The sequence below is a fragment of the Calliphora vicina genome, chromosome 5 (assembly GCF_958450345.1).
Source record: "Calliphora vicina chromosome 5, idCalVici1.1, whole genome shotgun sequence".
Classification (NCBI taxonomy): Eukaryota; Metazoa; Arthropoda; class Insecta; order Diptera; family Calliphoridae; genus Calliphora; species Calliphora vicina.
The window spans coordinates 19,191,572-19,215,001 of record NC_088784.1 but is presented as its reverse complement, the minus strand read 5'-3'; the positions used below and the strand labels follow the sequence as shown (position 1 = coordinate 19,215,001).

The following is a 23,430-nucleotide window of genomic DNA, read 5'->3' as shown; positions in this document are numbered from 1 at the left end:
ACAATTTGCAGTTTTTATAAGTGAGTCATATGCTATACATAAGTTTTTTGTAACTTGTTACCTTAGAAACTTCTTCATATATCCTTTTTATAAAAATATTTAAAATTTTTTTTTTTTGCAAATTTTAACTAATAAATCCTGAGATTTGCCCTGAATTAAGAGTTTTGCTTGAAATTTTAAATTTATAAATTAATATCGTTATTCTTTCTAGAAAAATGCGTTTTTTGCATAAACGATTTTACTGCAATTTACAGTATTTGTTGTAGATTCATATGCTATAGCAATATTTTATGTAAATTAAGTCTATGAAAACTTTACCAAATATCCTTTTTATAAGAATATCGTAAATGTTGCCTTAAACAAGAATAAATATCACTGTGGCGTATACGACGTTATTTGATTTATATATTATTTAAATATTATGATGTTTGATGTACATATTTAAAAAATACTGATCCGATTTCGAAATACAGTGGGCTAACGTCAACAATTTTTGATTGACATTGTCTACTCTTAAACGTGAACCAACCCACATACATATGTAGCTCTAAAACGTCAACTCTAAATAAAGCAAAATTTTAGTTTAGTAATAATTAAAATGCATAAATATGTATATTTTTGTATTTTTCATTGTATTTTTTTAGTTTCGAATTTGGTGGTTCCCCTTATACACAAGTATGTAGTATAGAAATGTAGCTACATATTTTTGCTTTTATTTGGTTTTAATTTATGAACAATAAAAAACGCTTTAAACTACAGTATCAATAATATGTTGATGTCAAATTTGAACATTCATAAACTTCAAAACTCGCGTTATTATTTAGTTGACCTTATCCCGTACTGTATACAAATTCTCTTAGTCAGTCACAGTGGCGTATACTTGTTATTTATTTGTTGTATGAATTAAATATTAAACATACGTACAGTTGGCCCAAAACTATTGATTTTATCAGTGGCGTATACTTATTATTTATTTGGTCTATTAATTAAATATTAAACATACGTACTGTTGGTTAGATGTTACTTCTATTTGCAACAATATTAGGTAAGAAACTATCTCAGAGATGGTAAAAAAAGTAAATTTAAACCAATTGGTATGATTTTATTTTATAGAAATCATCTGGGAAAATTAGTTGTGATCTAAGTATGCTTCAAAATGGATTATTTTGTTGATTATTTTTTAATTATTTTGCTTTATTATGTTTAGTTTTTAATGATTCATAAAATTATGTATAAGAATTTGTTTTAAATTTTAATTTATGCTTAAAATTCTTTAATATGAAACTCAACTAACCTCCAACAAAACCTCTTGTGCATTGTGTATAAAAACCAACTTAAGTTTTATTATCTAGTCTGTATATGCAAAATTATTCCAAACTTTAAACAGCAATAACAACAAAACCGACCACAATAAGTACTTTTTTGTTATAATTTTTCTAATTTTTTCTTCTTTCCTCCTTTTTTTCCCTCTTTTGTGTTTCTTAACCACCAACAACAACTGTAAACTATTTTTTTAATCACTCCTTTGTACAATATATGTTAAAAAAACACACCACCAAACCCCTTTACATTTTAATTGAAATAATGAAAAAAATTCTTTTTATAAATTTCTATAAAAACAATAAAATTAATGCATCATGTATGAAACACCAAAATGCACGTGAACAAAATTTAAAAATTCTAAATGGTCTTTTTCACAACTTTTTTTTTTTGGAAATTTCCAATAAATTTAAATGAAATAAACAAAAAAATATTTCATTTAAACCTAAAAATTCTTTAATAATTTGTAATTAAATTTCTTAAAATTTTTATTTTATAATAAATTCCTAACTAAATAATTGCTATTTAAAAACAATGGCGTTTTAATTAAAAATCAACCAACTAAAAATCGTTTCTTTTAAACAAAAAAATGCACTCACTACTTACAACACACACATACTTTAAAAATATATATAAAACACTCAAACAACTACATCCTCACTTAATTGCTACACGTTGATAAAACAACAACATCAACAATAACAACCTACTACTACTACAAAAACAACTATAACAACAATAACAATATTAAATAGGAAGGTATTGAAGTAAGTACCTCTAGTAAACCTCTACAAAACACCCATTAAAATAAATAAAATAACAGAAAAGTGAAAAAAAACATACAATAAAATAAAAATTGTAATTCTGTTTCCGTTTTAATAATTATTTTCCATTTTATTACAATGTGTTGGTGTTAATTGTTCAAACTTACTTTATTTTCAGTTAAACATTTTAAATTTAATTTCAAATCCTTAAATTTATAACAATTTTTTTTACAAATTTAAAGCTTCAAGTAGTATTATGCCTTTGCTTGCAATTTATTTACCATATTAACAACAAATTAGTTTAATTTTAACACTAAAAAAATAGTATTTAACCAAAAATTTATGGTTGATAAGCATGTAATTTTTTTTTTTTTTAGTTTCATTTTTAGTTTTAGTTGTTTGTTACTATGTAGATTAGTTTAATATCAATTAAGTATAAACATGTAATACATATGTATATATAAATGAAAATGTATAGTTTTTTTTAACAAATATTTAATAATAAATTAAAGAAAAATTTCAAAAAGTTGTTACTAAAACCGAAAACAAACTGAACAAGAACTGTAAGTGTAACATTTTGTTGCAGGAAAATTTTTAAATTCCATATAAAAACACCCATACTTCGTTGAAAAAATAACTTTTTAGATAAAATATTTTACTACGATTTGCAGTTTTCATTCATGATTTATATAATATTTATAAATTTTTTGTATCTTAAGTTCTTGAAAATGTCCCCTTATATCCTTTTTTTGATATACATATGTTAAATTTAAAATTTTTCCTCGTTTTACATAACGAATAGCGAGTATTACCGTGTAATATAATTTTTTTTTACAAAAAGTTTGAATTTCCAGATAAATGTGTCCATATTTTCTAGAAAAAATTTCTTTTTATATAAAATATTTCACTACAAATTGCAGTTTTTATAAACGAATTATATGTTATACAAAATTTGGTTCTAGCTCATGTCCTTAAAAACTTCGCCATATATCCTTTTTATGCAAATAATATACATTTAATGTTTTGTACTAAATTCACACAGAATATTGCAATTTATTCAATGTGTAATACTTTGTTTAGATAATGTTATAATTTTTAAAATAAAAATGGCTTTACTTTCTTGAAAACTTACTTTTTAGATAAAACAATTCACTACAATTTGAAGATTTTGTAAACGAGTCAAATGTTATATAAAATTTATTTCTAACTTAAGTCCTTGAAAACTTCGTCATATATCCTTTTTATGCAAATGTTATATATTTAACTTTTTGCGCTAAATTCACACAGAATCCTTCGAGTTATTTAATATGTGATACTGTGTTTTAGTAAATTTTTAATTTTCAAAATAAATATGGCCCTAGTTTCTTGAAAAACTTACTTTATATATAAAAGAATTTAGTACAATTTGCCGTTTTTATAAACAAGTCATATGTTATACAAAATTTGTTTCTAACTTAAGTCCTTGAAAACTTCACCATATATCCTTTTTATGCAAATGATATAAATTTAACTTTTTGTGCTTAATTCACACAGAATATTGCGAGTTATTTAATATGTATTACTGTGTTTTATTAATTTTTTAATTTTTAAAATAAATGTGGCCCTAATTTTTTGAAAAACTTACTTTTTAGATAAAATACTTCACTACAATTTGTAGTTTTTGTAAATGAATCATATGCTATACAAATTTTGTTTCTTACTTAAGTCCTTGAAAACTTCACCATATATCCTTTTTACAAAACTGTTTCAAAATTAAATTTTTGTGCTTATTTTACATAAAATATTGGAAGTTATTCAATACGCTAAACTTTGTTTAAGTAATGTTTTAATTTTCAAAACAAATATGGTTCTATTTTCTTAAAACACTTACTTTTTAGATAAAATACTACACTACAATATGCAGTTTTTGTAAATAAATCATATGCTAGACAAAATTTGTTAATAACTCAAGTCTTTGAAAACTTCGCCATATATCCTGTTTATACAAATAATATAAATTGATTTTTTTATACTCAATTCACACATAATATTGCGAGTTATTCAATGTGTAATACTTTATTTAAGTAAAGTTTTATTTTTTAAAATTTATATGGCCCTATTTTCTTGAAAAACTTACTTTTTTAATAAAGGAGTTTACTACAACTTGTAGTTTTTGTGGCCGAATAATATGCCATACAACATTTTTTTATGAATTGTGTCCTTAGAAACTTCTCCATATATCCTTTTTCTAAAAATATTTCAAATTTTATTTTTTATTACATATACCATTTAAAATCTTCTAAGTTGAATCATGTGTAATACGTTATTTATATAAAGTTTTAAATTTCAAAATATATGACCATAATTTTTATAAAAATTTACTTTTTCGCAAAAAAATGTTACCACAATTTGAGGTTTTTTAAGACGATTTATATACCATTCATAGATTTTTTGTAACTCATGTCCTTAAAAACTTTTCCATATATCCTTTTTTTAAATATTTTGTAAAATTAAAATTTTAGCACATTTTACATAAAAGATAGTGAGTTTTACCATGTAATAAACATTTGTTTACTAAGAGTTTAAATTTCAAAATCACTATGCCCCTACATTCATGAAAAATATACTATTTAGATTAAAAATTTCACTACAATTTATAGTTCCTGTGACCCAATCATATGCTATAAAAATTTGTTTTGGAAAATAATTGTTTGAAAAGTCTATCATATATCCTTTTTCTACAAAATTGTAAAAGATAATAAAACATAATATGAAAACAAGAGCTAAACTGCCAAATTAAAATATTTTTTTAAATTTGTAATTCCTTGCTATTTATCTTTAATTTACTTAAAGGCAACCTCAAAACCACTAACAGTTTTGCATAATTTCCTAAAACTATAACAAAAATACTTAAACTGCTCTTTAAAAAAAACCTCCAAAAACTTTTACTTCATTTCCTTTAAAGTAGTAGAACTCTGCTGCAATAACCAATTAAATTTCTATATTAAAGATAAATACAACAACTCGTAATTCTACTCAAGAACAAGTTTAATGGAATGCAGTCATACATGCAAACAGACACACGCATTTATATAGAAAGTCATTCGTTACAGCTTAAAAAGCTATTAAGACATTAAATTATACAGCACTCAAGCTCACACATACAACATGCACACTTAATTTCAAATAAAAGTGAGATAAATAGAGGAGAAAAATAAATGTTGCACGTATTTTAGCGTTAGCTTTTTTTCCATTTTGATATTTTTGTAGTAGTTTTGCCATGAATGCGCTTTTAAATGACTTCTATTAAAAATAAATTAAGTTTGAATAAAGTCATAAAAAAAACAGTAGCGAAGAGAATGAAACAATAAGGAATAACGAAAAATATTTATAGAGCTACATGCTTTAACAAAATTGCATTTTTAAGTTTTTGAAATTAGGTAACAAGCCTTAGGGAGTGTCATTAGGTTTCTTTTATATATGTATATGCCCCTTATACATTAAGAAAAATTCAAATATTACAAACAGCATAGAAGACTTATGAATATTGTAGAATCCAAAAATGTCCTTCCACTCTTTAGTGACAAAAGTTGTAAACATGTAAAATAAATTATACATTTATTTTATTAACAATTTATATGACCAAAAGGCATCTTTACAGACTCTCTGGCGCTTTAAGTATTTTAAACAAAAAATATTTTTTTACACATTCACACACACTCCCTAACAGACTAGGGGGTGTCTGCCAGCCTGAAAGTATACTCTACTTTATCGTTAAGCAAATGCTAAAGCAGTAGCTTTTATGCGAAGCTGGAAAAAATTCATATATTTTATATTCAATTTGAAAAACAAAATTTTAATGCAAATATTGTACAGAGTGCTTATACATGCAACTTTATTACACATATGAATATATTAAAATAAAGTTTTTTTTTTCTTATTTTTGGGTAAAATATGCAAAAAAATGTAAAACTTAAATGTGAAAATGTTCATAGGGATGCCAAATTGTAAAAAGTCTGAAATAGAACCTGAACTAGAACCTGAACTAGAACTTGAAATAGAATCTGAACTAGAACCTGAACTAGAACCTGAACTAGAACCTGAACTAGAACCTGAACTAGAACCTGAACTAGAACCTGAACTAGAATCTGAACTAGCACCTGAACTAGAACCTGAACTAGAATCTGAACTAGCACCTGAACTAGAACCTGAACTAGAACCTGAACCTGAACTAGAACCTGAACTAGAACTAGAACCTGAACTAGAACCTGAACTAGAACCTGAACTAGAACCTGAACTAGAACCTGAACTAGAACCTGAACTAGAACCTGAACTAGAACCTGAACTAGAACCTGAACTAGAACTGAACTAGAACCTGAACTAGAACCTGAACTAGAACCTGAACTAGAACCTGAACTAGAACCTGAACTGGAACCTGAACTAGAACCTGAACTAGAACCTGAACTAGAACCTGAACTAGAATCTGAACTAGCACCTGAACTAGAACCTGAACTAGAACCTGAACTAGAACCTGAACTAGAACTGAACTAGAACCTGAACTAGAACCTGAACTAGAACCTGAACTAGAACCTGAACTAGAACTGAACTAGAACCTGAACTAGAACTAGAACCTGAACTAGAACCTGAACTAGAACCTGAACTAGAACCTGAACTAGAACCTGAACTAGAACCTGAACTAGAACTGAACTAGAACCTGAACTAGAACCTGAACTAGAACCTGAACTAGAACCTGAACTAGAACCTGAACTAGAACCTGAACTGGAACCTGAACTAGAACCTGAACTAGAACCTGAACTAGAACCTGAACTAGAACTAGAACTGAACTAGATCCTGAACTAGAACCTAAACTAGAATCTGAACTAGAACCTGAACTAGAACCTGAACTAGAACTGAACTAGAACTGAACTAGAACTGAACTAGAGCTGAACTAGAACTGAACTAGAACTGAACTAGAACTGAACTAGAACTGAACTAGAACTGAACTAGAACTGAACTAGAACTGAACTAGAACTGAACTAGAACTGAACTAGAACTGAACTAGAACTGAACTAGACCTGAACTAGAACTGAACTAGAAGTAAACTAGAACAGAACTAGAACTGAACTAGAACTGAACTAGAACTGAACTAGAACTGAACTAGAACTGAACTAGAACTGAACTAGAACTGAACTAGAACTGAACTAGAACTGAACTAGAACTGAACTAGAACTGAACTAGAACTGAACTAGAACTGAACTAGAACTGAACTAGAACTGAACTAGAACTGAACTAGAACTGAACTAGAACTGAACTAGAACTGAACTAGAACTGAACTAGAACTGAACTAGAACTGAACTAGAACTGAACTAGAACTGAACTAGAACTGAACTAGAACTGAACTAGAACTGAACTAGAACTGAACTAGAACTGAACTAGAACTGAACTAGAACTGAACTAGAACTGAACTAGAACTGAACTAGAACTGAACTAGAACTGAACTAGAACTGAACTAGAACTGAACTAGAACTAGAACTGAACTAGAACTGAACTAGAACTGAACTAGAACTGAACTAGAACTGAACTAGAACTGAACTAGAACTGAACTAGAACTGAACTAGAACTGAACTAGAACTGAACTAGAACTGAACTAGAACTGAACTAAATAATGATATCCAAATGTTTCCATTTCGTACATTTACCTGAGGCAACTCTCTTTTCATGCGGTTACACAACATTACCTGTATTATTCATTTTCTTTTTTTGGTGAGAATAGATACATACAAATGATACTTGTACAACCGAAAAAAAACTGAAACACGTAAATGCTAAAAGTGTCAAATGGAAATAAATTATTTCAACTCTGACTCTCTCGCTTCCCTAAAAGTAGACAACAAAGTTATCTAGCACACACATACATATGCTAAAGATAAACACATAAACTATATACACATATGTATGAATGAATAAAATAAAAAATATTACCTAGTGTTAAAATAAAAGAAAATTATCGAATTAAATATTTTAGTAGTGGAGAAGTTTTGACTACAACTTTTTTTGGTAACTTTTCTGTGTCATTGTTATTATTTGTTGGTACGACAGAAAGTATGTTGAAAGTTCAAGGTTTTTATCTTCCCACTCAGTTAGTTAAACGACCGAAAACAAAACTACAAACAGCAGCTACAAAACTCTATTAATAAATTATAAATTATCTAAAAAGTTTTTTTTTTTTTTTTTCTTTTAAACAGACAACAAACAAACTATACATTTTCAATAGAATAGTAATTTACATAATAAATTAAGAAACTACAAAAAAAGGTTCAAATAAAAGTTATTTATGTTTTGTAAAATTTAAAATATTTTGTTAATTTATAATTAAAATAAATTAAAAAAGAAAGAAAAATAATGCAGTAAACTTAGTTAAATCTGAATTTTATCAAATCTGTTCCATACTTCCAACAATTTAAATTATAAAAAAACATTTTTGCTGCATAACTTTTTTTTTTTTAAAAAAACAATATTTGTCATTCTTTTTTAACCTTAATTGTTATCAAAAAAAGAACAATTCCTTTTGTTTTATTTATTGTAATTTAATAATTTTAATTGTTGTTTTCTTTGGCTTTCTTTGTAAGAAATTTTATAATTAAACATGTCTTGTGTTTTTCTTTTTTCTCTTCCTTCACACGCTTGTAATGATCAGGGTGCTGCCAGGTTGACAAAAGAAGACATTGAAAAAGTCTTCTCACTTTATGACAGGGTAAGTGGAACAGTTTTTTATAATTTTTTTTTTTTATTAACAAAAAAGTCAACACAAACATTTTTGTTCTTTTAAAATATTAGACGAAAACTTAAAGTGAAACCGTTAAAATTTTATTTTATCCCAATAATTACTCTTGCTCTTTAATATCAATATTGATGTAATAAAACCATGTTTCTCTTTTACCATCAAAATTCATAAATAAAATCAAATTAACGTTAATGAAACAGATGTTACATTTTCTAGATAAATGTCTGTAATAATGGCAAACAAAACCTTTTATTAGGCCATAATAAATTTACAGAGAAATTAAATAAACAGTATTTTAACAAGAAATAATGACAGAGAACTAGGGCGGTATAGTATATAACAGAGAACTAGAACAGAACTAGAACAGAACTAGAACTAGAACAGAACTAGAACAGAACTAGAACAGAACTAGAACAGAACTAGAACAGAACTAGAACAGAACTAGAACAGAACTAGAACAGAACTAGAACAGAACTAGAACAGAACTAGAACAGAACTAGAACAGAACTAGAACAAAACTAGAACAGAACTAGAACAGAACTAGAACAGAACTAGAACAGAACTAGAACAGAACTAGAACAGAACTAGAACAGAACTAGAACAGAACTAGAACAGAACTAGAACAGAACTAGAACAGAACTAGAACAGAACTAGAACAGAACTAGAACAGAACTAGAACAGAACTAGAACAGAACTAGAACAGAACTAGAACAGAACTAGAACAGAACTAGAACAGAACTAGAACAGAACTAGAACAGAACTAGAACAGAACTAGAACAGAACTAGAACAGAACTAGAACAGAACTAGAACAGAACTAGAACAGAACTAGAACAGAACTAGAACAGAACTAGAACAGAACTAGAACAGAACTAGAACAGAACTAGAACAGAACTAGAACAGAACTAGAACAGAACTAGAACAGAACTAGAACAGAACTAGAACAGAACTAGAACAGAACTAGAACAGAACTAGAACAGAACTGAACTAATACAGCTTAACTATATTTAAAAATACTTTTATAATTTGAGTTAAATTATTTCTTCTAACCTTCCTTATTTGTATGACCTTTACTGTTTAATCAAAAATCAATACCAACACGTTTTTTACCCAACAGCAGATGCTGATTATAAATTATGATCCCCTTTTTTCACACATATGTTTGTTTTTTCTTTGTTTGTTTTCTATCAAATGCAGGACAATAGTGGTTCTATAGAAAATGAAGAATTGAAAGGATTTCTAAAGGATTTATTGGAATTGGTGAAAAAGGTAAATTTAAATTTAAAAATGTTTGAAGAGAAATACAAATTTCTTAAACCAAACTCTGGATTTTTCTCTTTGTGTTGCTAACTTTGTTTTGTCTCTAGGATGACTACGATGCCTCCGATTTGAAAGCCTTCGAGGAAACCATTTTACGCGGCGTTGGCTACGACAAAGATGGCAAAATCTCCCGCAAAGAATTAACCATGATTCTATTGACTTTAGCTAAGATGCCACCAGAGGATGAGCAGTAAATTTTGTTTTAAATTGTAAACTGACAGAAACACACATACATTTTTTGGGAATAATATAAAAATTAAATTAAAAATTTTTAAACATTAAATTCTAGCCATAATTTCAAATGGTTTAAGAGAATAATTATACTTTATTTATAAATAAAAAAAACAAAATGGAAGAAAACCAAAATTTTAGGTAAGAATTATATACAAAAATCTATAAATTAATTAATAATATTGGTAAGAAATAAGAAAAACAAATAATTGTAAAACCAAAACATAAATTAATTTGTTAGGAAAGAGGAGAAGTAAATATTTCAACAATTAAAGCATATTTCTAGGAAGGAGAAATAAAAAAATGAAAGCATACTTTCAAGAGTCAATTTGAGGTAATTGTATTTACTTATAAATACTGATGAATGTTTATCAAATCTCAATAATAAATACAAGTATGCCCTGAATTATAGTGGTAAACAAACATTTCGAGCCCCTAAAAGTATGCCCTGCTTTATTGTCTTAAAGTTTGCTAAAACATTGTTGAAATATTTACTTTGTTTTCGCATTTTAAAATTTTGTGTATAAACAACAAGCATAATAAACCATTGAAATAAGATAAACAAAAAAACGCCATTTTATTAATGTGAAACGAATTAATAGTAAATCAACGATTTTATTATAATTTAAGAACAACTTAAAACAAAGAAATTTACTTATTTTATTTAGATAATTTTTTTATAAATATATTAAAAAAACAAAAATATTAGATTTCATTTTGATAAATGTTTAAAGAATAAAAAAATAAAACAAAAAATTAAGGAAAGGCCTATAAATAATTAAGGCTTAAGGAAAAATGGTTTTGAAATTTGTGAATAAATTTACAAAATTTTTAAATATTTTTAATGAATACTTCACGATTATAATGTAGAACTTCCTTCCTTGTGCTCTATCTTATGGCTTTATTTTCGAAAAATTTTGTTTTAGATTTTTATTTATAAAACAAATAAAAAAAGATTACCTTAAACATTTTTTTATAATTATTTCTGTAGTTAAATGTATTCTAATTAAAAATAAAAATTGCTCCAATAAACATCCTGTTTAACTCAAAGATTCTGCTTTTACCAAACAACAAAATCCTAAAACACATATTTAATTAAAGATTTTCCAATTTATAGGCCAACTAAAGGTTTAATTAAAATTAAGGCTTTCGAAAAAATCATGAAAACATCCATAAACCAATTAAAAAGGGAAATTAAAGAGGAACAAATTAAAAATTTCTGTTCTAGTCCAGTTCTAGTTCTGTTCTAGTTCTGTTCCTTTTTCTGTTCCTAGTTCTGTTTCTAGTTCTGTTCCTAGTTCTGTTCTAGTTCTGTTCTAGTTCTGTTCTAGTTCTGTTCTAGTTCTGTTCTAGTTCTGTTCTAGTTCTGTTCTAGTTCTGTTCTAGTTCTGTTCTAGTTCTGTTCTAGTTCTGTTCTAGTTCTGTTCTAGTTCTGTTCTAGTTCTGTTCTAGTTCTGTTCTAGTTCTGTTCTAGTTCTGTTCTAGTTCTGTTCTAGTTCTGTTCTAGTTCTGTTCTAGTTCTGTTCTAGTTCTGTTCTAGTTCTGTTCTAGTTCTGTTCTAGTTCTGTTCTAGTTCTGTTCTAGTTCTGTTCTAGTTCTGTTCTAGTTCTGTTCTAGTTCTGTTCTAGTTCTGTTCTAGTTCTGTTCTAGTTCTGTTCTAGTTCTGTTCTAGTTCTGTTCTAGTTCTGTTCTAGTTCTGTTCTAGTTCTGTTCTAGTTCTGTTCTAGTTCTGTTCTAGTTCTGTTCTAGTTCTGTTCTAGTTCTGTTCTGTTCTAGTTCTGTTCTAGTTCTGTTCTAGTTCTGTTCTAGTTCTGTTCTAGTTCTGTTCTAGTTCTGTTCTAGTTCTGTTCTAGTTCTGTTCTAGTTCTGTTCTAGTTCTGTTCTAGTTCTGTTCTAGTTCTGTTCTAGTTCTGTTCTAGTTCTGTTCTAGTTCTGTTCTAGTTCTGTTCTAGTTCTGTTCTAGTTCTGTTCTAGTTCTGTTCTAGTTCTGTTCTAGTTCTGTTCTAGTTCTGTTCTAGTTCTGTTCTAGTTCTGTTCTAGTTCTGTTCTAGTTCTGTTCTAGTTCTGTTCTAGTTCTGTTCTAGTTCTGTTCTAGTTCTGTTCTAGTTCTGTTCTAGTTCTGTTCTGTTCTAGTTCTGTTCTAGTTCTGTTCTAGTTCTGTTCTAGTTCTGTTCTAGTTCTGTTCTAGTTCTGTTCTAGTTCTGTTCTAGTTCTGTTCTAGTTCTGTTCTAGTTCTGTTCTAGTTCTGTTCTAGTTCTGTTCTAGTTCTGTTCTAGTTCTGTTCTAGTTCTGTTCTAGTTCTGTTCTAGTTCTGTTCTAGTTCTGTTCTAGTTCTGCTCTAGTTCTGTTCTAGTTCTGTTCTAGTTCTGTTCTAGTTCTGTTCTAGTTCTGTTCTAGTTCTGTTCTAGTTCTGTTCTAGTTCTGTTCTAGTTCTGTTCTAGTTCTGTTCTAGTTCTGTTCTAGTTCTGTTCTAGTTCTGTTCTAGTTCTGTTCTAGTTCTGTTCTAGTTCTGTTCTAGTTCTGTTCTAGTTCTGTTCTAGTTCTGTTCTAGTTCTGTTCTAGTTCTGTTCTAGTTCTGTTCTAGTTCTGTTCTAGTTCTGTTCTAGTTCTGTTCTAGTTCTGTTCTAGTTCTGTTCTAGTTCTGTTCTAGTTCTGTTCTAGTTCTGTTCTAGTTCTGTTCTAGTTCTGTTCTAGTTCTGTTCTAGTTCTGTTCTAGTTCTGTTCTAGTTCTGTTCTAGTTCTGTTCTAGTTCTGTTCTAGTTCTGTTCTAGTTCTGTTCTAGTTCTGTTCTAGTTCTGTTCTAGTTCTGTTCTAGTTCTGTTCTAGTTCTGTTCTAGTTCTGTTCTAGTTCTGTTCTAGTTCTGTTCTAGTTCTGTTCTAGTTCTGTTCTAGTTCTGTTCTAGTTCTGTTCTAGTTCTGTTCTAGTTCTGTTCTAGTTCTGTTCTAGTTCTGTTCTAGTTCTGTTCTAGTTCTGTTCTAGTTCTGTTCTAGTTCTGTTCTAGTTCTGTTCTAGTTCTGTTCTAGTTCTGTTCTAGTTCTGTTCTAGTTCTGTTCTAGTTCTGTTCTAGTTCTGTTCTAGTTCTGTTCTGTTCTAGTTCTGTTCTAGTTCTGTTCTAGTTCTGTTCTAGTTCTGTTCTAGTTCTGTTCTAGTTCTGTTCTAGTTCTGTTCTAGTTCTGTTCTAGTTCTGTTCTAGTTCTGTTCTAGTTCTAGTTCTGTTCTAGTTCTGTTCTAGTTCTGTTCTAGTTCTGTTCTAGTTCTGTTCTAGTTCTGTTCTAGTTCTGTTCTAGTTCTGTTCTAGTTCTGTTCTAGTTCTGTTCCAGTTCTGTTCTAGTTCTGTTCTAGTTCTGTTCTAGTTCTGTTCTAGTTGTGTTCCAGTGAAACCTTTCCCCTGTCATATGTTCATTTAACTCTTTTACAATCTAAACAAAAAACTCTTTGAAAACAACAATAACAATTGAGAGAAAGATACCTTACAAACAATTATAACAATAATAATTAAATAAAACTTGATAGTAGTTTCCAAATTTGTAATAAAAGAAAACATAAAAGTTAAAACTTGTGAAAGAAATTTATAAATGTTACTCAATGTAAACAAATTAAATAAATTTTAATAAAAATAAATATTGATAAAATAATAAAATATATATGGATGTTAAGTATATTAAATAATAAGAGTAATGAAATATTTTAAGTGAAGAAATTTTTCCAAGAACTTTGGTTTACAAAAATTTACTTGACTCTTTGATTTTCAAACCTTGAAATATATTGCATACTTTTAGCGGTTTTTTATTCTATCAAAAATTCATTACTTTTCCCCAAGTAAATTTTTGTTAAATTATAAGTTTTTCCCCCAGAAAATCTCTTTATATTTTCTCCCCTTTTTAAACAAAATTAATTACTAATTTTACTGTTGAATTTATGAAACAAAATTAAACATAACTATGTAACTTTAAACTATGAGGTGCTATCAATTTTCATTTTAATTTTTATCTCTCTTACTTGTTCCCTAAACTTAAAATAACTTTCATTTCTAATTAATTATGTTTCTAAATATATAAAAGGAAAATATAAACCAAAACTAAAAAATCAATAAAAGAAAATATACTAAAATACTGCTAATTAAAATTGTTGTTAAACTCTAAATCTATTCTATAATCATATCAAAGCTTTCAGAAAACAAATAATACTAACTATCTAAACAAAATAAATAATAAAACATAAATGGTAATAAATTTAAAATTCTCTTATTAAAACAAAATGCTGAAATAATGAATAAATAAAAAATCTAAATTAAAAAAAAATATATAAAAGTTGTTTGTTTTTAAAAGGGAAGATGGGGTGCTTCATCAAGTGGATAAAAATCTATGTTACTTTTATATAAGTAAAGGTACTTGTTTAAACCCAATAGCAAGTTGACGGTTCCCGTATTATATCTCCTTTAAATAGGGATTTCTATAAATTATTTAGACATTTAAATTGGATTTACTTCTCAATTTCCCTGTTTTGGGAAGTTTCTTTAATATTTTAGGGATTCTTTAAACAAAAATTTCATTAGTTTATAATATAAACACAAAACAGAAATTTTTATTTTACACTTCCCGGCTTTTTGGATCACAAATCATAATTCTTGGGATTTTTTAAAATTGTGTGGGAATTTTGCTAAATTAGTTTTAAAAGGAATTTTACTTCGCAATGAGTATTTGATAGATTTAAAACTTCCCGGTTTTTGGGATTTTTCTATTTTTTTTTGGGGAATTTTGCAAAACAAGTGTTTTTCATTAGATTTATTTTAATCACTGAATATGAGTATTAATTTAGCTATTAGCATAAATTTTCAAGCGATTTCAACACTTCCCGGTTTTTGGGATTTTGTAAATTTTTTTTAGGAATTCTTAAAAAAACTTATATAATTCTTATTATTAATTTCTTTTTAAGTCATCAATTTATAAAATTTATCTATTTTGCTCTTCCCGGTTTTCTGGGATTATTTAAAAAATTTGGGAATTCACCTAAAAACCCTGAGATTAACTAAATCTTAATATTAATCTATTTCTAAGTCATTTCAACAATCTATATATTTCTTTCGATTTTCTGGGATTATTGAAAAGATTTTGGGAATTCTTTAAAAAAATCCTGAAATTATCAAATTCGCAATATTACTTTCTTTTTAATACATTTATGAAATGTAAAACCCATATGTTTCAATTTCAGTCTTCCCGGTTTTCTGGGATTATTGAAAAGATTTTGAGAATTCTTCTAAAAACCCTGAAAATCTCTAATTTCTAAAACTAATTTCTTTTTAAGTCATCTATGAAATGTAAAATACATTTGATTCAATTTTAATCTTCCCGGTTTTCGGGGATTATTGAAAAGATTTTGGGAATTCTTTAAAAAAAACACTGAAATTAACTAATTCGTAATATTACATTCTTTTTAAGTCATTTATGAAATGTAAAACTTATATGCTTCAATTTTAGTCCACCCGGTTTTCTGGGATTATGGAAAAGATTTTGGGAGTTCTTTAAAAAACCCTGAAATTAAATAATTCTTAATATTAACAGCTTTTTAAGTCATTTATGAAATGTAAAACTCATATGTTTAAATTTTAATCTTCCCGGTTTTCGAATTGAAAAGATTTTGGGAATTCTATAAAAAACACTGAAATTAACTAATTCGTAATATTACAATATTTTTAAGTCATCTACGAAATGTAAAACTCATATGCTTCAATTTCAGTCTCCCCGGTTTTCTGGGATTTTAGAAAAGATTTTGGGAATTCTTTAAAAAAACCCTGAAATTAAATAATTCTTAATATTACTTTCTTTTTAAGTCATTTATGAAATGTAAAACTCATATGCTTCAATTTCAGACTCCCCGGTTTTCTGGGATTATTGAAAAGATTTTGGGAATTCTTTAAAAGACCCTGAAATTTAATAATTCATAATATTACGTTCTTTTTAAGTCATTTACGAAATGTAAAATTTATTTATTTCAATTTTAATCTTCCCGGGTTTCGGGGATTATTGAAAAGATTTTGGGAATTCTTTAAAAAACACTGAAATTAAATAATTCTTAATATTAATTTCTTTTTAAGTCATTTATGAAATGTAAAATTTATTTATTTCAATTTTAGTCTTCCCGGTTTTCGGGGATTATTGAAAAGATTTTGGGAATCCTTTAAAAGACCCTGAAATTAACTAATTCATAATATTTCGTTCTATTTAAGTCATTTATGAAATGTAAAATTCATTTGTTTCAATTTTAATCTTCCCGGGTTTCGGGGATTATTGAAAAGTTTTTGGGAATTCTTTCAAAAACACTGAAATTAACATATTCTTAATATTACTTTCTTTCTAAGCCATTTATGAAATGTAAAATTCATTTGTTTCAATTTCAATCTTCCCGGTTTTCGGGGATTATTGAAAAGATTTTGGGAATTCTTTGAAAAACCCTGAAATTAACTAATTTATAATATTTAGTTCTTTTTAAGTCATTTATGAAATGTAAAATACATTTGATTCAATTTTAATCTTCCCGGTTTTCGGGGATTATTGAAAAGATTTTGGGAATTCTTTAAAAAACACTGAAATTAACTTATTCGTAATATTACTTTCTTTTTAAGTCATTTACGAAATGTAAAACTCATTTGTTTCAATATTAGTGTTCCCGGTTTTCTGGGATTATTGAAAAGATTTTGGGAATTCTTTAAAAGACCCTGAAATTTACTAATTCATAATATTTCGTTCTTTTTATGTCATTTATGAAATGTAAAATTCATTTGTTTCAATTTTAATCTTCCCGGTTTTCGGGGATTATTGAAAAGATTTTGGGAATTCTTTAAAAAACACTGAAATTAACTAAATCGTAATATTACTTTCTTTTTAAATCATTTATGAAATGTAAAACTCATATGTTTCAATTTTAATCTTCCCGGTTTTCGGGGATTATTGAAAAGTTTTTGGGAATTCTTTAAAAAACACTGAAATTAACTAATCGTAATATTACTTTCTTTTAAAGTAATTTATGAAAAGTAAAACTCATATGCTTCAATTTCAGTCTTCCTGGTTTTCTGGGATTATTGAAAAGATTTTGGGAATTCTTTAAAAGACCCTGAAATTAATTAATTCATAATATTTCGTTCTTCTTAAGTCATTTACGAAATGTAAAATTTATTTATTTCAATTTCAGTCTCCCCAGTTTTCTGGGATTTTGAAAAAGATTTTGGGAATTCTTTAAAAAACCCTGAAATTAAATAATTCTTAATATTACTTCCTTTTTAAGTCATTTATGAAATGTAAAACTCATATGTTTCAATTTCAGTCTCCCCGGTTTTCTGGGATTTTGGAAAAGATTTAGGGAATTCTGTAAAAAAATCCCTGAAATTAACTAATTCGTAATATTACTTTCTTTTTAAATCATTTACGAAATGTAAAACTCATATGTTTTAATTTCAGTCTTCCCGGTTTTCGGGGATTATTGAAAAGATTTTGGGAATTCTTTAAAAAACACTGAAATTAACTAATTCGTAATATTACTTTCTTTTTAGTTCATTTATGAAATGTAAAACTCATATGTTTCAATTTCAGTCTTCCCGGTTTTCTGGGATTATTGAAAAGATTTTGGGAATTCTTTAAAAACACGGAAATTAACTAATTCATAATATTACATTCATTTTAAGTTATTTACGAAATGTAATACTCATATGTTTCAATTTCAGTTTTCCCGATTTTCTGGGATTATTGAAAAGATTTTGGGAATTCTTTTAAAAACTCTAAAATTATCAAATTCGTAATATTACATTATTTTTAAATGAACTGTAAAATTAATTTGTTCAATTTTGCACTTCACGGTTTTCTGGGATTATTTAAAAGACTTTGGGAATTCCCCTTAAAACCCTGAAATTAACTAAATCTTAATATTAATCTACTTTTAAGTCATTTGAACAATGAAATGCAACTATTTTTCAATATTTGTCTTCCCGGTTATCTGGGATTATTTGAAAGATTTTGGGAATTCTTTAAAAAAAACCCTGAAATTAACTAATTATTAATATTAATTTAATTTTAAGTCATTTACAAAATTTAAAGCTTATTTGTTTCAATTTTGGTCTTCCCGGTTTTCTGGGATTATGGAAAAGATTTTGGGAATTCGTTAAAAAATCTTGATAATAACTAATTCTCAATATTAATTGATTTTTCAATAATTTTTTTCGACTTTTCTCTTTCCGGTTTTCTGATATTATGGAAAATTCCTTAAATAATCCAAAATCTGTGAAAGTTTATAAACTTATTTAATAAACTTTGAAATTTAAATGCAATTTAGAGAAGTTTCTAGCATTTTCTTGCTATAAAACTAGCACAGCAACTTTGGTATGTACATATATTTTTGTTGCCAGTAATCGATGACCCATTTTGTAATATTTAAAGAGGTTTTTTATTTAATGAAAATTGTTTGAAAGAAAACTGTAAGGCATTGTACACATTCTTATTATTTATATTTAGAAAAATCTTGTATTTGTTGCATCATTTATTTGTTTAGGATGACATTGCATACAGTGAGCGGCTATACAAAAAGGAACTCTATAAAAACTTGAATACAATGTAGTGTAAGTTCGCAAATATTAGTTTGAATGTGTTATAATTTTCAGTATTTTGTTTGCCACTGTTTGTACATATGAAAATATTTACATATTTGCATTTTAAAATAGTTCTTATTTTCTTTCTTTTCTTGCTACATTTGAAGAAGTATTTATCAAATAAATTTTTTTTCCAGCTTTCTTATAAATGTCATTTTATGTAGCTTTTTCTAACTCAATGTCTGACAATATTGAAAATTTTCTTTACTGCCATTGATAAACTTTTAGCCCAGATGAAAGAAAACTCTACACAAATTCAACAAAGAAAATAAATGAAAAAAAATAAAATATTTTTTTTTTTACAAGAAAAGAATAAAAGATGTTACATAAAGTATCAAATTTTATTTGTTTAGTTTAGAAGAGTGAGAGAAAATAAAACAGAAATTTGGCCAATATTTGCTAAGTAACATGATTTTCTTATGCTCTAAAACACAAACTGAAAATGAAAATGAAACTTAAACTTAAAATTTTTCTTTTTAATGTAACAAATTCTCAAATGATTATATGAAATTTGTATAGATGAATTGAAAACAATGAAAATGTGTTCTCAACTCCCAAGACATGCATATTTTCTTCTTTAGCTCTCTGCCCAGTTATATGTTGGCTACAAAATGGTGTTTGATATTTAGCGAAGGCGAGTAGGGACTTTAACAATTTATTTTGTTTATAACAAAATTTGAAGAAGATTGTAAAATACTTAAATGTGTTATTTAAGACATAAGAGTATTGTGTTGTGGGGAAACAAGTAATAAATTATGGAAATACTTTTAAAACCTAATTACTTTAGCAATAATCTCCATGGAGCTTTATGTCTAGGCTAATGGTTGAACATTTAAACACAAATAAATTTATGGAAATTTTGAAAATTATTATATGGCATTTGAAATATTTAACATTTTATGTGTTTTAATTTCTTTTAAAACTATAAAATGCTATTTTTATTAATATTGGTAAATTCCCAAAAATTTTCTAGAAATCCCAGAAAACCGGGAAGAATAAAATTGTTTAAAATCCAGTTTTTCATAAAATATTTAACATTTTATTTGTTCTAATTTCTTTTAAAAACTTAAAATCAAATTTTTATTCAATTTGGAATAATTCCCAAAATCTTTTAAATAATCCCAGAAATCTCGGGATGCTTAAAATATTAAAATTTATGCTTTTACGTAGTTTGAATTACTTTCAATAACCAAAAATCAAAATTTCATAAATATTGGGGAATTCCCAAAAACTTTTTATAAATCCCAGAAAACCGGGAAGAACAAAATTGTTTAAAAATAAGTTTTTTAAAAAATTTTGAACATTTTATGTGTTCTAATTTCCTTTAAAAACTTATAATAAAAGTTTTATTCAATTTGGAGAATTCCTAAAATCTTTTAAATAATCCCAGAAATCTCGGGATGCTTAAAATATAAAAACTTATGTTTTTACGTAATTCGAATTACTTTTAATAACCAAAAATCTAAATTTCATACATATTGTGGAATTCCCAAAAACTTTCAACAAATCCCAGAATAACGGGAAATGTGAAATCATGCTTAAAACAGTAAAATTTAAGTTTTAACGTAATTTAAATTACTTTTAAAAAGAAAAAATCAAAATTTCATAAAAATTGTGGAATTCCCAAAAACTTTCTACAAATCCCAGAATACCGGGAAATATAAAATCGTCTCAGGATGCTTAGAATAAAAAAAATTAAGTTTCAACGTAATTTAAATCATATCTAAAATCCAAAAATCAAAATTTCATAAATATTGCGGAATTCCCAAAAACTTTCTACAAATCCCAGAAAACCGCGAAGACTAAAATGTTTTAAAAATTAGTTTTCTATAAAATATTTGACATTTTAGTGTTCTAATTTCCTCTAAAAACTTAAAATCAAATTTTTATGCAATTTGGAGAATTCCCAAAATCTATTAAATAATCCCAGAAATGCCGGGAACTGTAACATAGTCAAAATTAAGCCTTTACTTAGTTTGAATTCATTTTAAAAACAAAAAAGCAAAATTTCATAAACATTGGCAAATTCCCAAAAACTTTGCAAAAATCCCAGAAAACCGGGAAATATAAAATCGTCTCAGGATGCTTAAAATAAAAAATTTTAAGTTTTAACATAATTTAAATCATATTTAAAATCCAAAAATCAAAATTTCATAGATATTGCGGAATTCCCAAAAACTATCTAAAAATCCCAGAAAACCGGGAAGATCAAAATCTTTTAAAAATAGGATATTTATTAAATAAATTAACATTTATATTTTTATACTCCAATAAAAACAAAAAAAAATATTAAAATGGGAGAATTCCCAAAAAAAAAACCGAAACCGGGAAAGATTTATATTAATTTTTTTTTATTTGAAATATTATTTATTTATTTATTTACATGATATTAAACTTATATAAATACAAGATTAATATATAAAATAGTAGCACTGGCTACCTAGGCCATCAGCTATATTTGAAATATATTTAACAAACAAATTCATTAATCTGTAGCGTTCGCCATTGACGGAAAATCAAGGAAATATATATTTGTCTATTTAGTAGTAATTTTGTAAACCTATATTTTAGTTAGTTATTTAAAGCATTAAACCTTAAACAACAGCAGTTTGCAGTTTCTTAACTTTTGTTTGCCAAACAATTTTTACACTCCATGTAATTTAATTTTTTTTTTAACATTTTGTTGCCCACTTTTTTTACAAAATATTATTTTGAATAGTTTTTAAAATTTTTTTCTCTACCAGTTTCTTTTTTTTAAACTTTTATTTGCATTTTCCATTTTTTGTTTAAACAAGTTGTGGTTTGTCATAGTTTTTTTGGAAATTGTTTTCTTCAATGTGCTGGGTTTCTGCCTCATAAATCTCTCTTGAAAAAGTTGAAAGAAAACAAAAGAAAAATCCGGCAGTATTCTCGTTAAAGAATACTGTAGTAGTGTTGGCTTAAATATATTTAACTTAATTTTTCTGTACGAGCACTTTTCTCAGCATTTATCAGTATTTTGTTTGTGCATTGGGGCTTTTTTTTTGTTGCAGTTGTGAGAAAATTCAACGCATCTTATCTAGCCCGAAATGCGGCATGTAGTCGAAAAGTTTTTCCACCACGTCTTGTTTGTATAATTATTTGTTAGAATGTTGAAATATGCGTGACATTATTTTGGAAAAAAGTTTTAATTTTGTTTTTAGTATTTCTTGAAAATGGTGTATTTTTGTCTTTATCTGTTGGGATTGTGTGGAAAAAGTTGTTTATAAATAGTATATAAAAGATACAATGAAGAAAAATAATGCCGAAAATTGTTTAAAACTGAAAAGTTAAAAATCTTTTGCTCAAAAGAGCCAGAACCAGCATTTAATCAATAAACTGCCTTAAAATCAGAACAAACAATTTCTTTTTTATAAAAAAAGTTTTAAAATGTTTTTAAAACATTAAATTAGAAAATTTCATCAAATTTAATGCAATTTGAAAATAACTTCCCAGATTTTTGGGATTATTTTGGTAATTTGTGGAATTTAAAAACTTTGAAATAGTTATGAAAATGTGATAAAATTTTAATATAAAAACATTAAAATAACTAATATTTTTTTCATAAAAAATATATTTGAGACAAATTAAAAAAATTAACTTCCCGTTTTTTTGGGGCATTTTTCAAAAAGTTTTAGTAATAAACAAAAAAGATGGAAAATGCTTTAAAAGTAAAAAGAACAACATTGAAATAATTAGATAAATGCCTTTATAATTATTCAGAAACAAATTTTTTTTTAAAAATTTAACAAAATTTTGAAAATTCCTACTTCCCGGTTTTGAGATTTTTTAAATTTTTTTTAGGAATTTACAAAAAAGATGAAAAATGTTTAAAATATATTAATATGTTTAATTGTTGTAAATTTCCAATAATTTTATTTAATTTTTAAGATCCCCGTTTTTTGGGATTATTTTAAAAATTTTGTGGAATTTACAATTTTAAAATAAAAACATTGAAATAATGTTGTAATTATTCAAAGCTAAAATTTGTTTGAGAAATATTTAACAAAATTTATATATTTCCACTTCCCGGTTTTTTGGGATTTTTGCAAAAAAGTTTAGGAATTAACCAAAAAGCTGAAAAATACATTAAGCATTATTAAAATACTAGATAATAATTTTTTAATTTTTTTTTCACGAATTTGGTTTGATTTTAACGTTCCCCGTTTTTGGGGATTATTGTAAAAATTTGTGGAATTTACAATTTTAAAATAAAAAAATTGAAATAATGTTGTATATATGCAAAACTAAAATTTCTGTGAGAAATATTTAACAAAATTTATATGTTTCCACTTTATGGGATTTTTGGAAAATATTTTAGGAATTAACCAAAAAGTTGAAAAATACCTTAAGAATTATTTAAATACTTAATTCAGAAAC

At 26.4% G+C, this 23,430-nt stretch overlaps 2 protein-coding genes across 2 annotated transcripts in view; both read left to right on the top strand.

The window, feature by feature from the left end:
- Window positions 1-11,037, top strand: part of Cbp53E (Calbindin 53E) — an 86,400-nt gene extending 75,363 nt beyond the window's left edge. Inside the window, exons 9-11 of the mRNA XM_065511830.1 lie at window positions 8,761-8,817; window positions 10,043-10,114; window positions 10,213-11,037. Coding sequence (XP_065367902.1) covers window positions 8,761-8,817; window positions 10,043-10,114; window positions 10,213-10,359 — 276 coding nt within the window. The 3' untranslated portion in view covers window positions 10,360-11,037. The remainder of the gene's footprint in view (window positions 1-8,760; window positions 8,818-10,042; window positions 10,115-10,212) is intronic.
- PIG-V (phosphatidylinositol glycan anchor biosynthesis class V) overlaps window positions 1-23,430 on the top strand; it is a 190,782-nt gene that overhangs the window by 75,249 nt on the left and 92,103 nt on the right. The gene's annotated exons all lie outside the window — the stretch shown is intronic.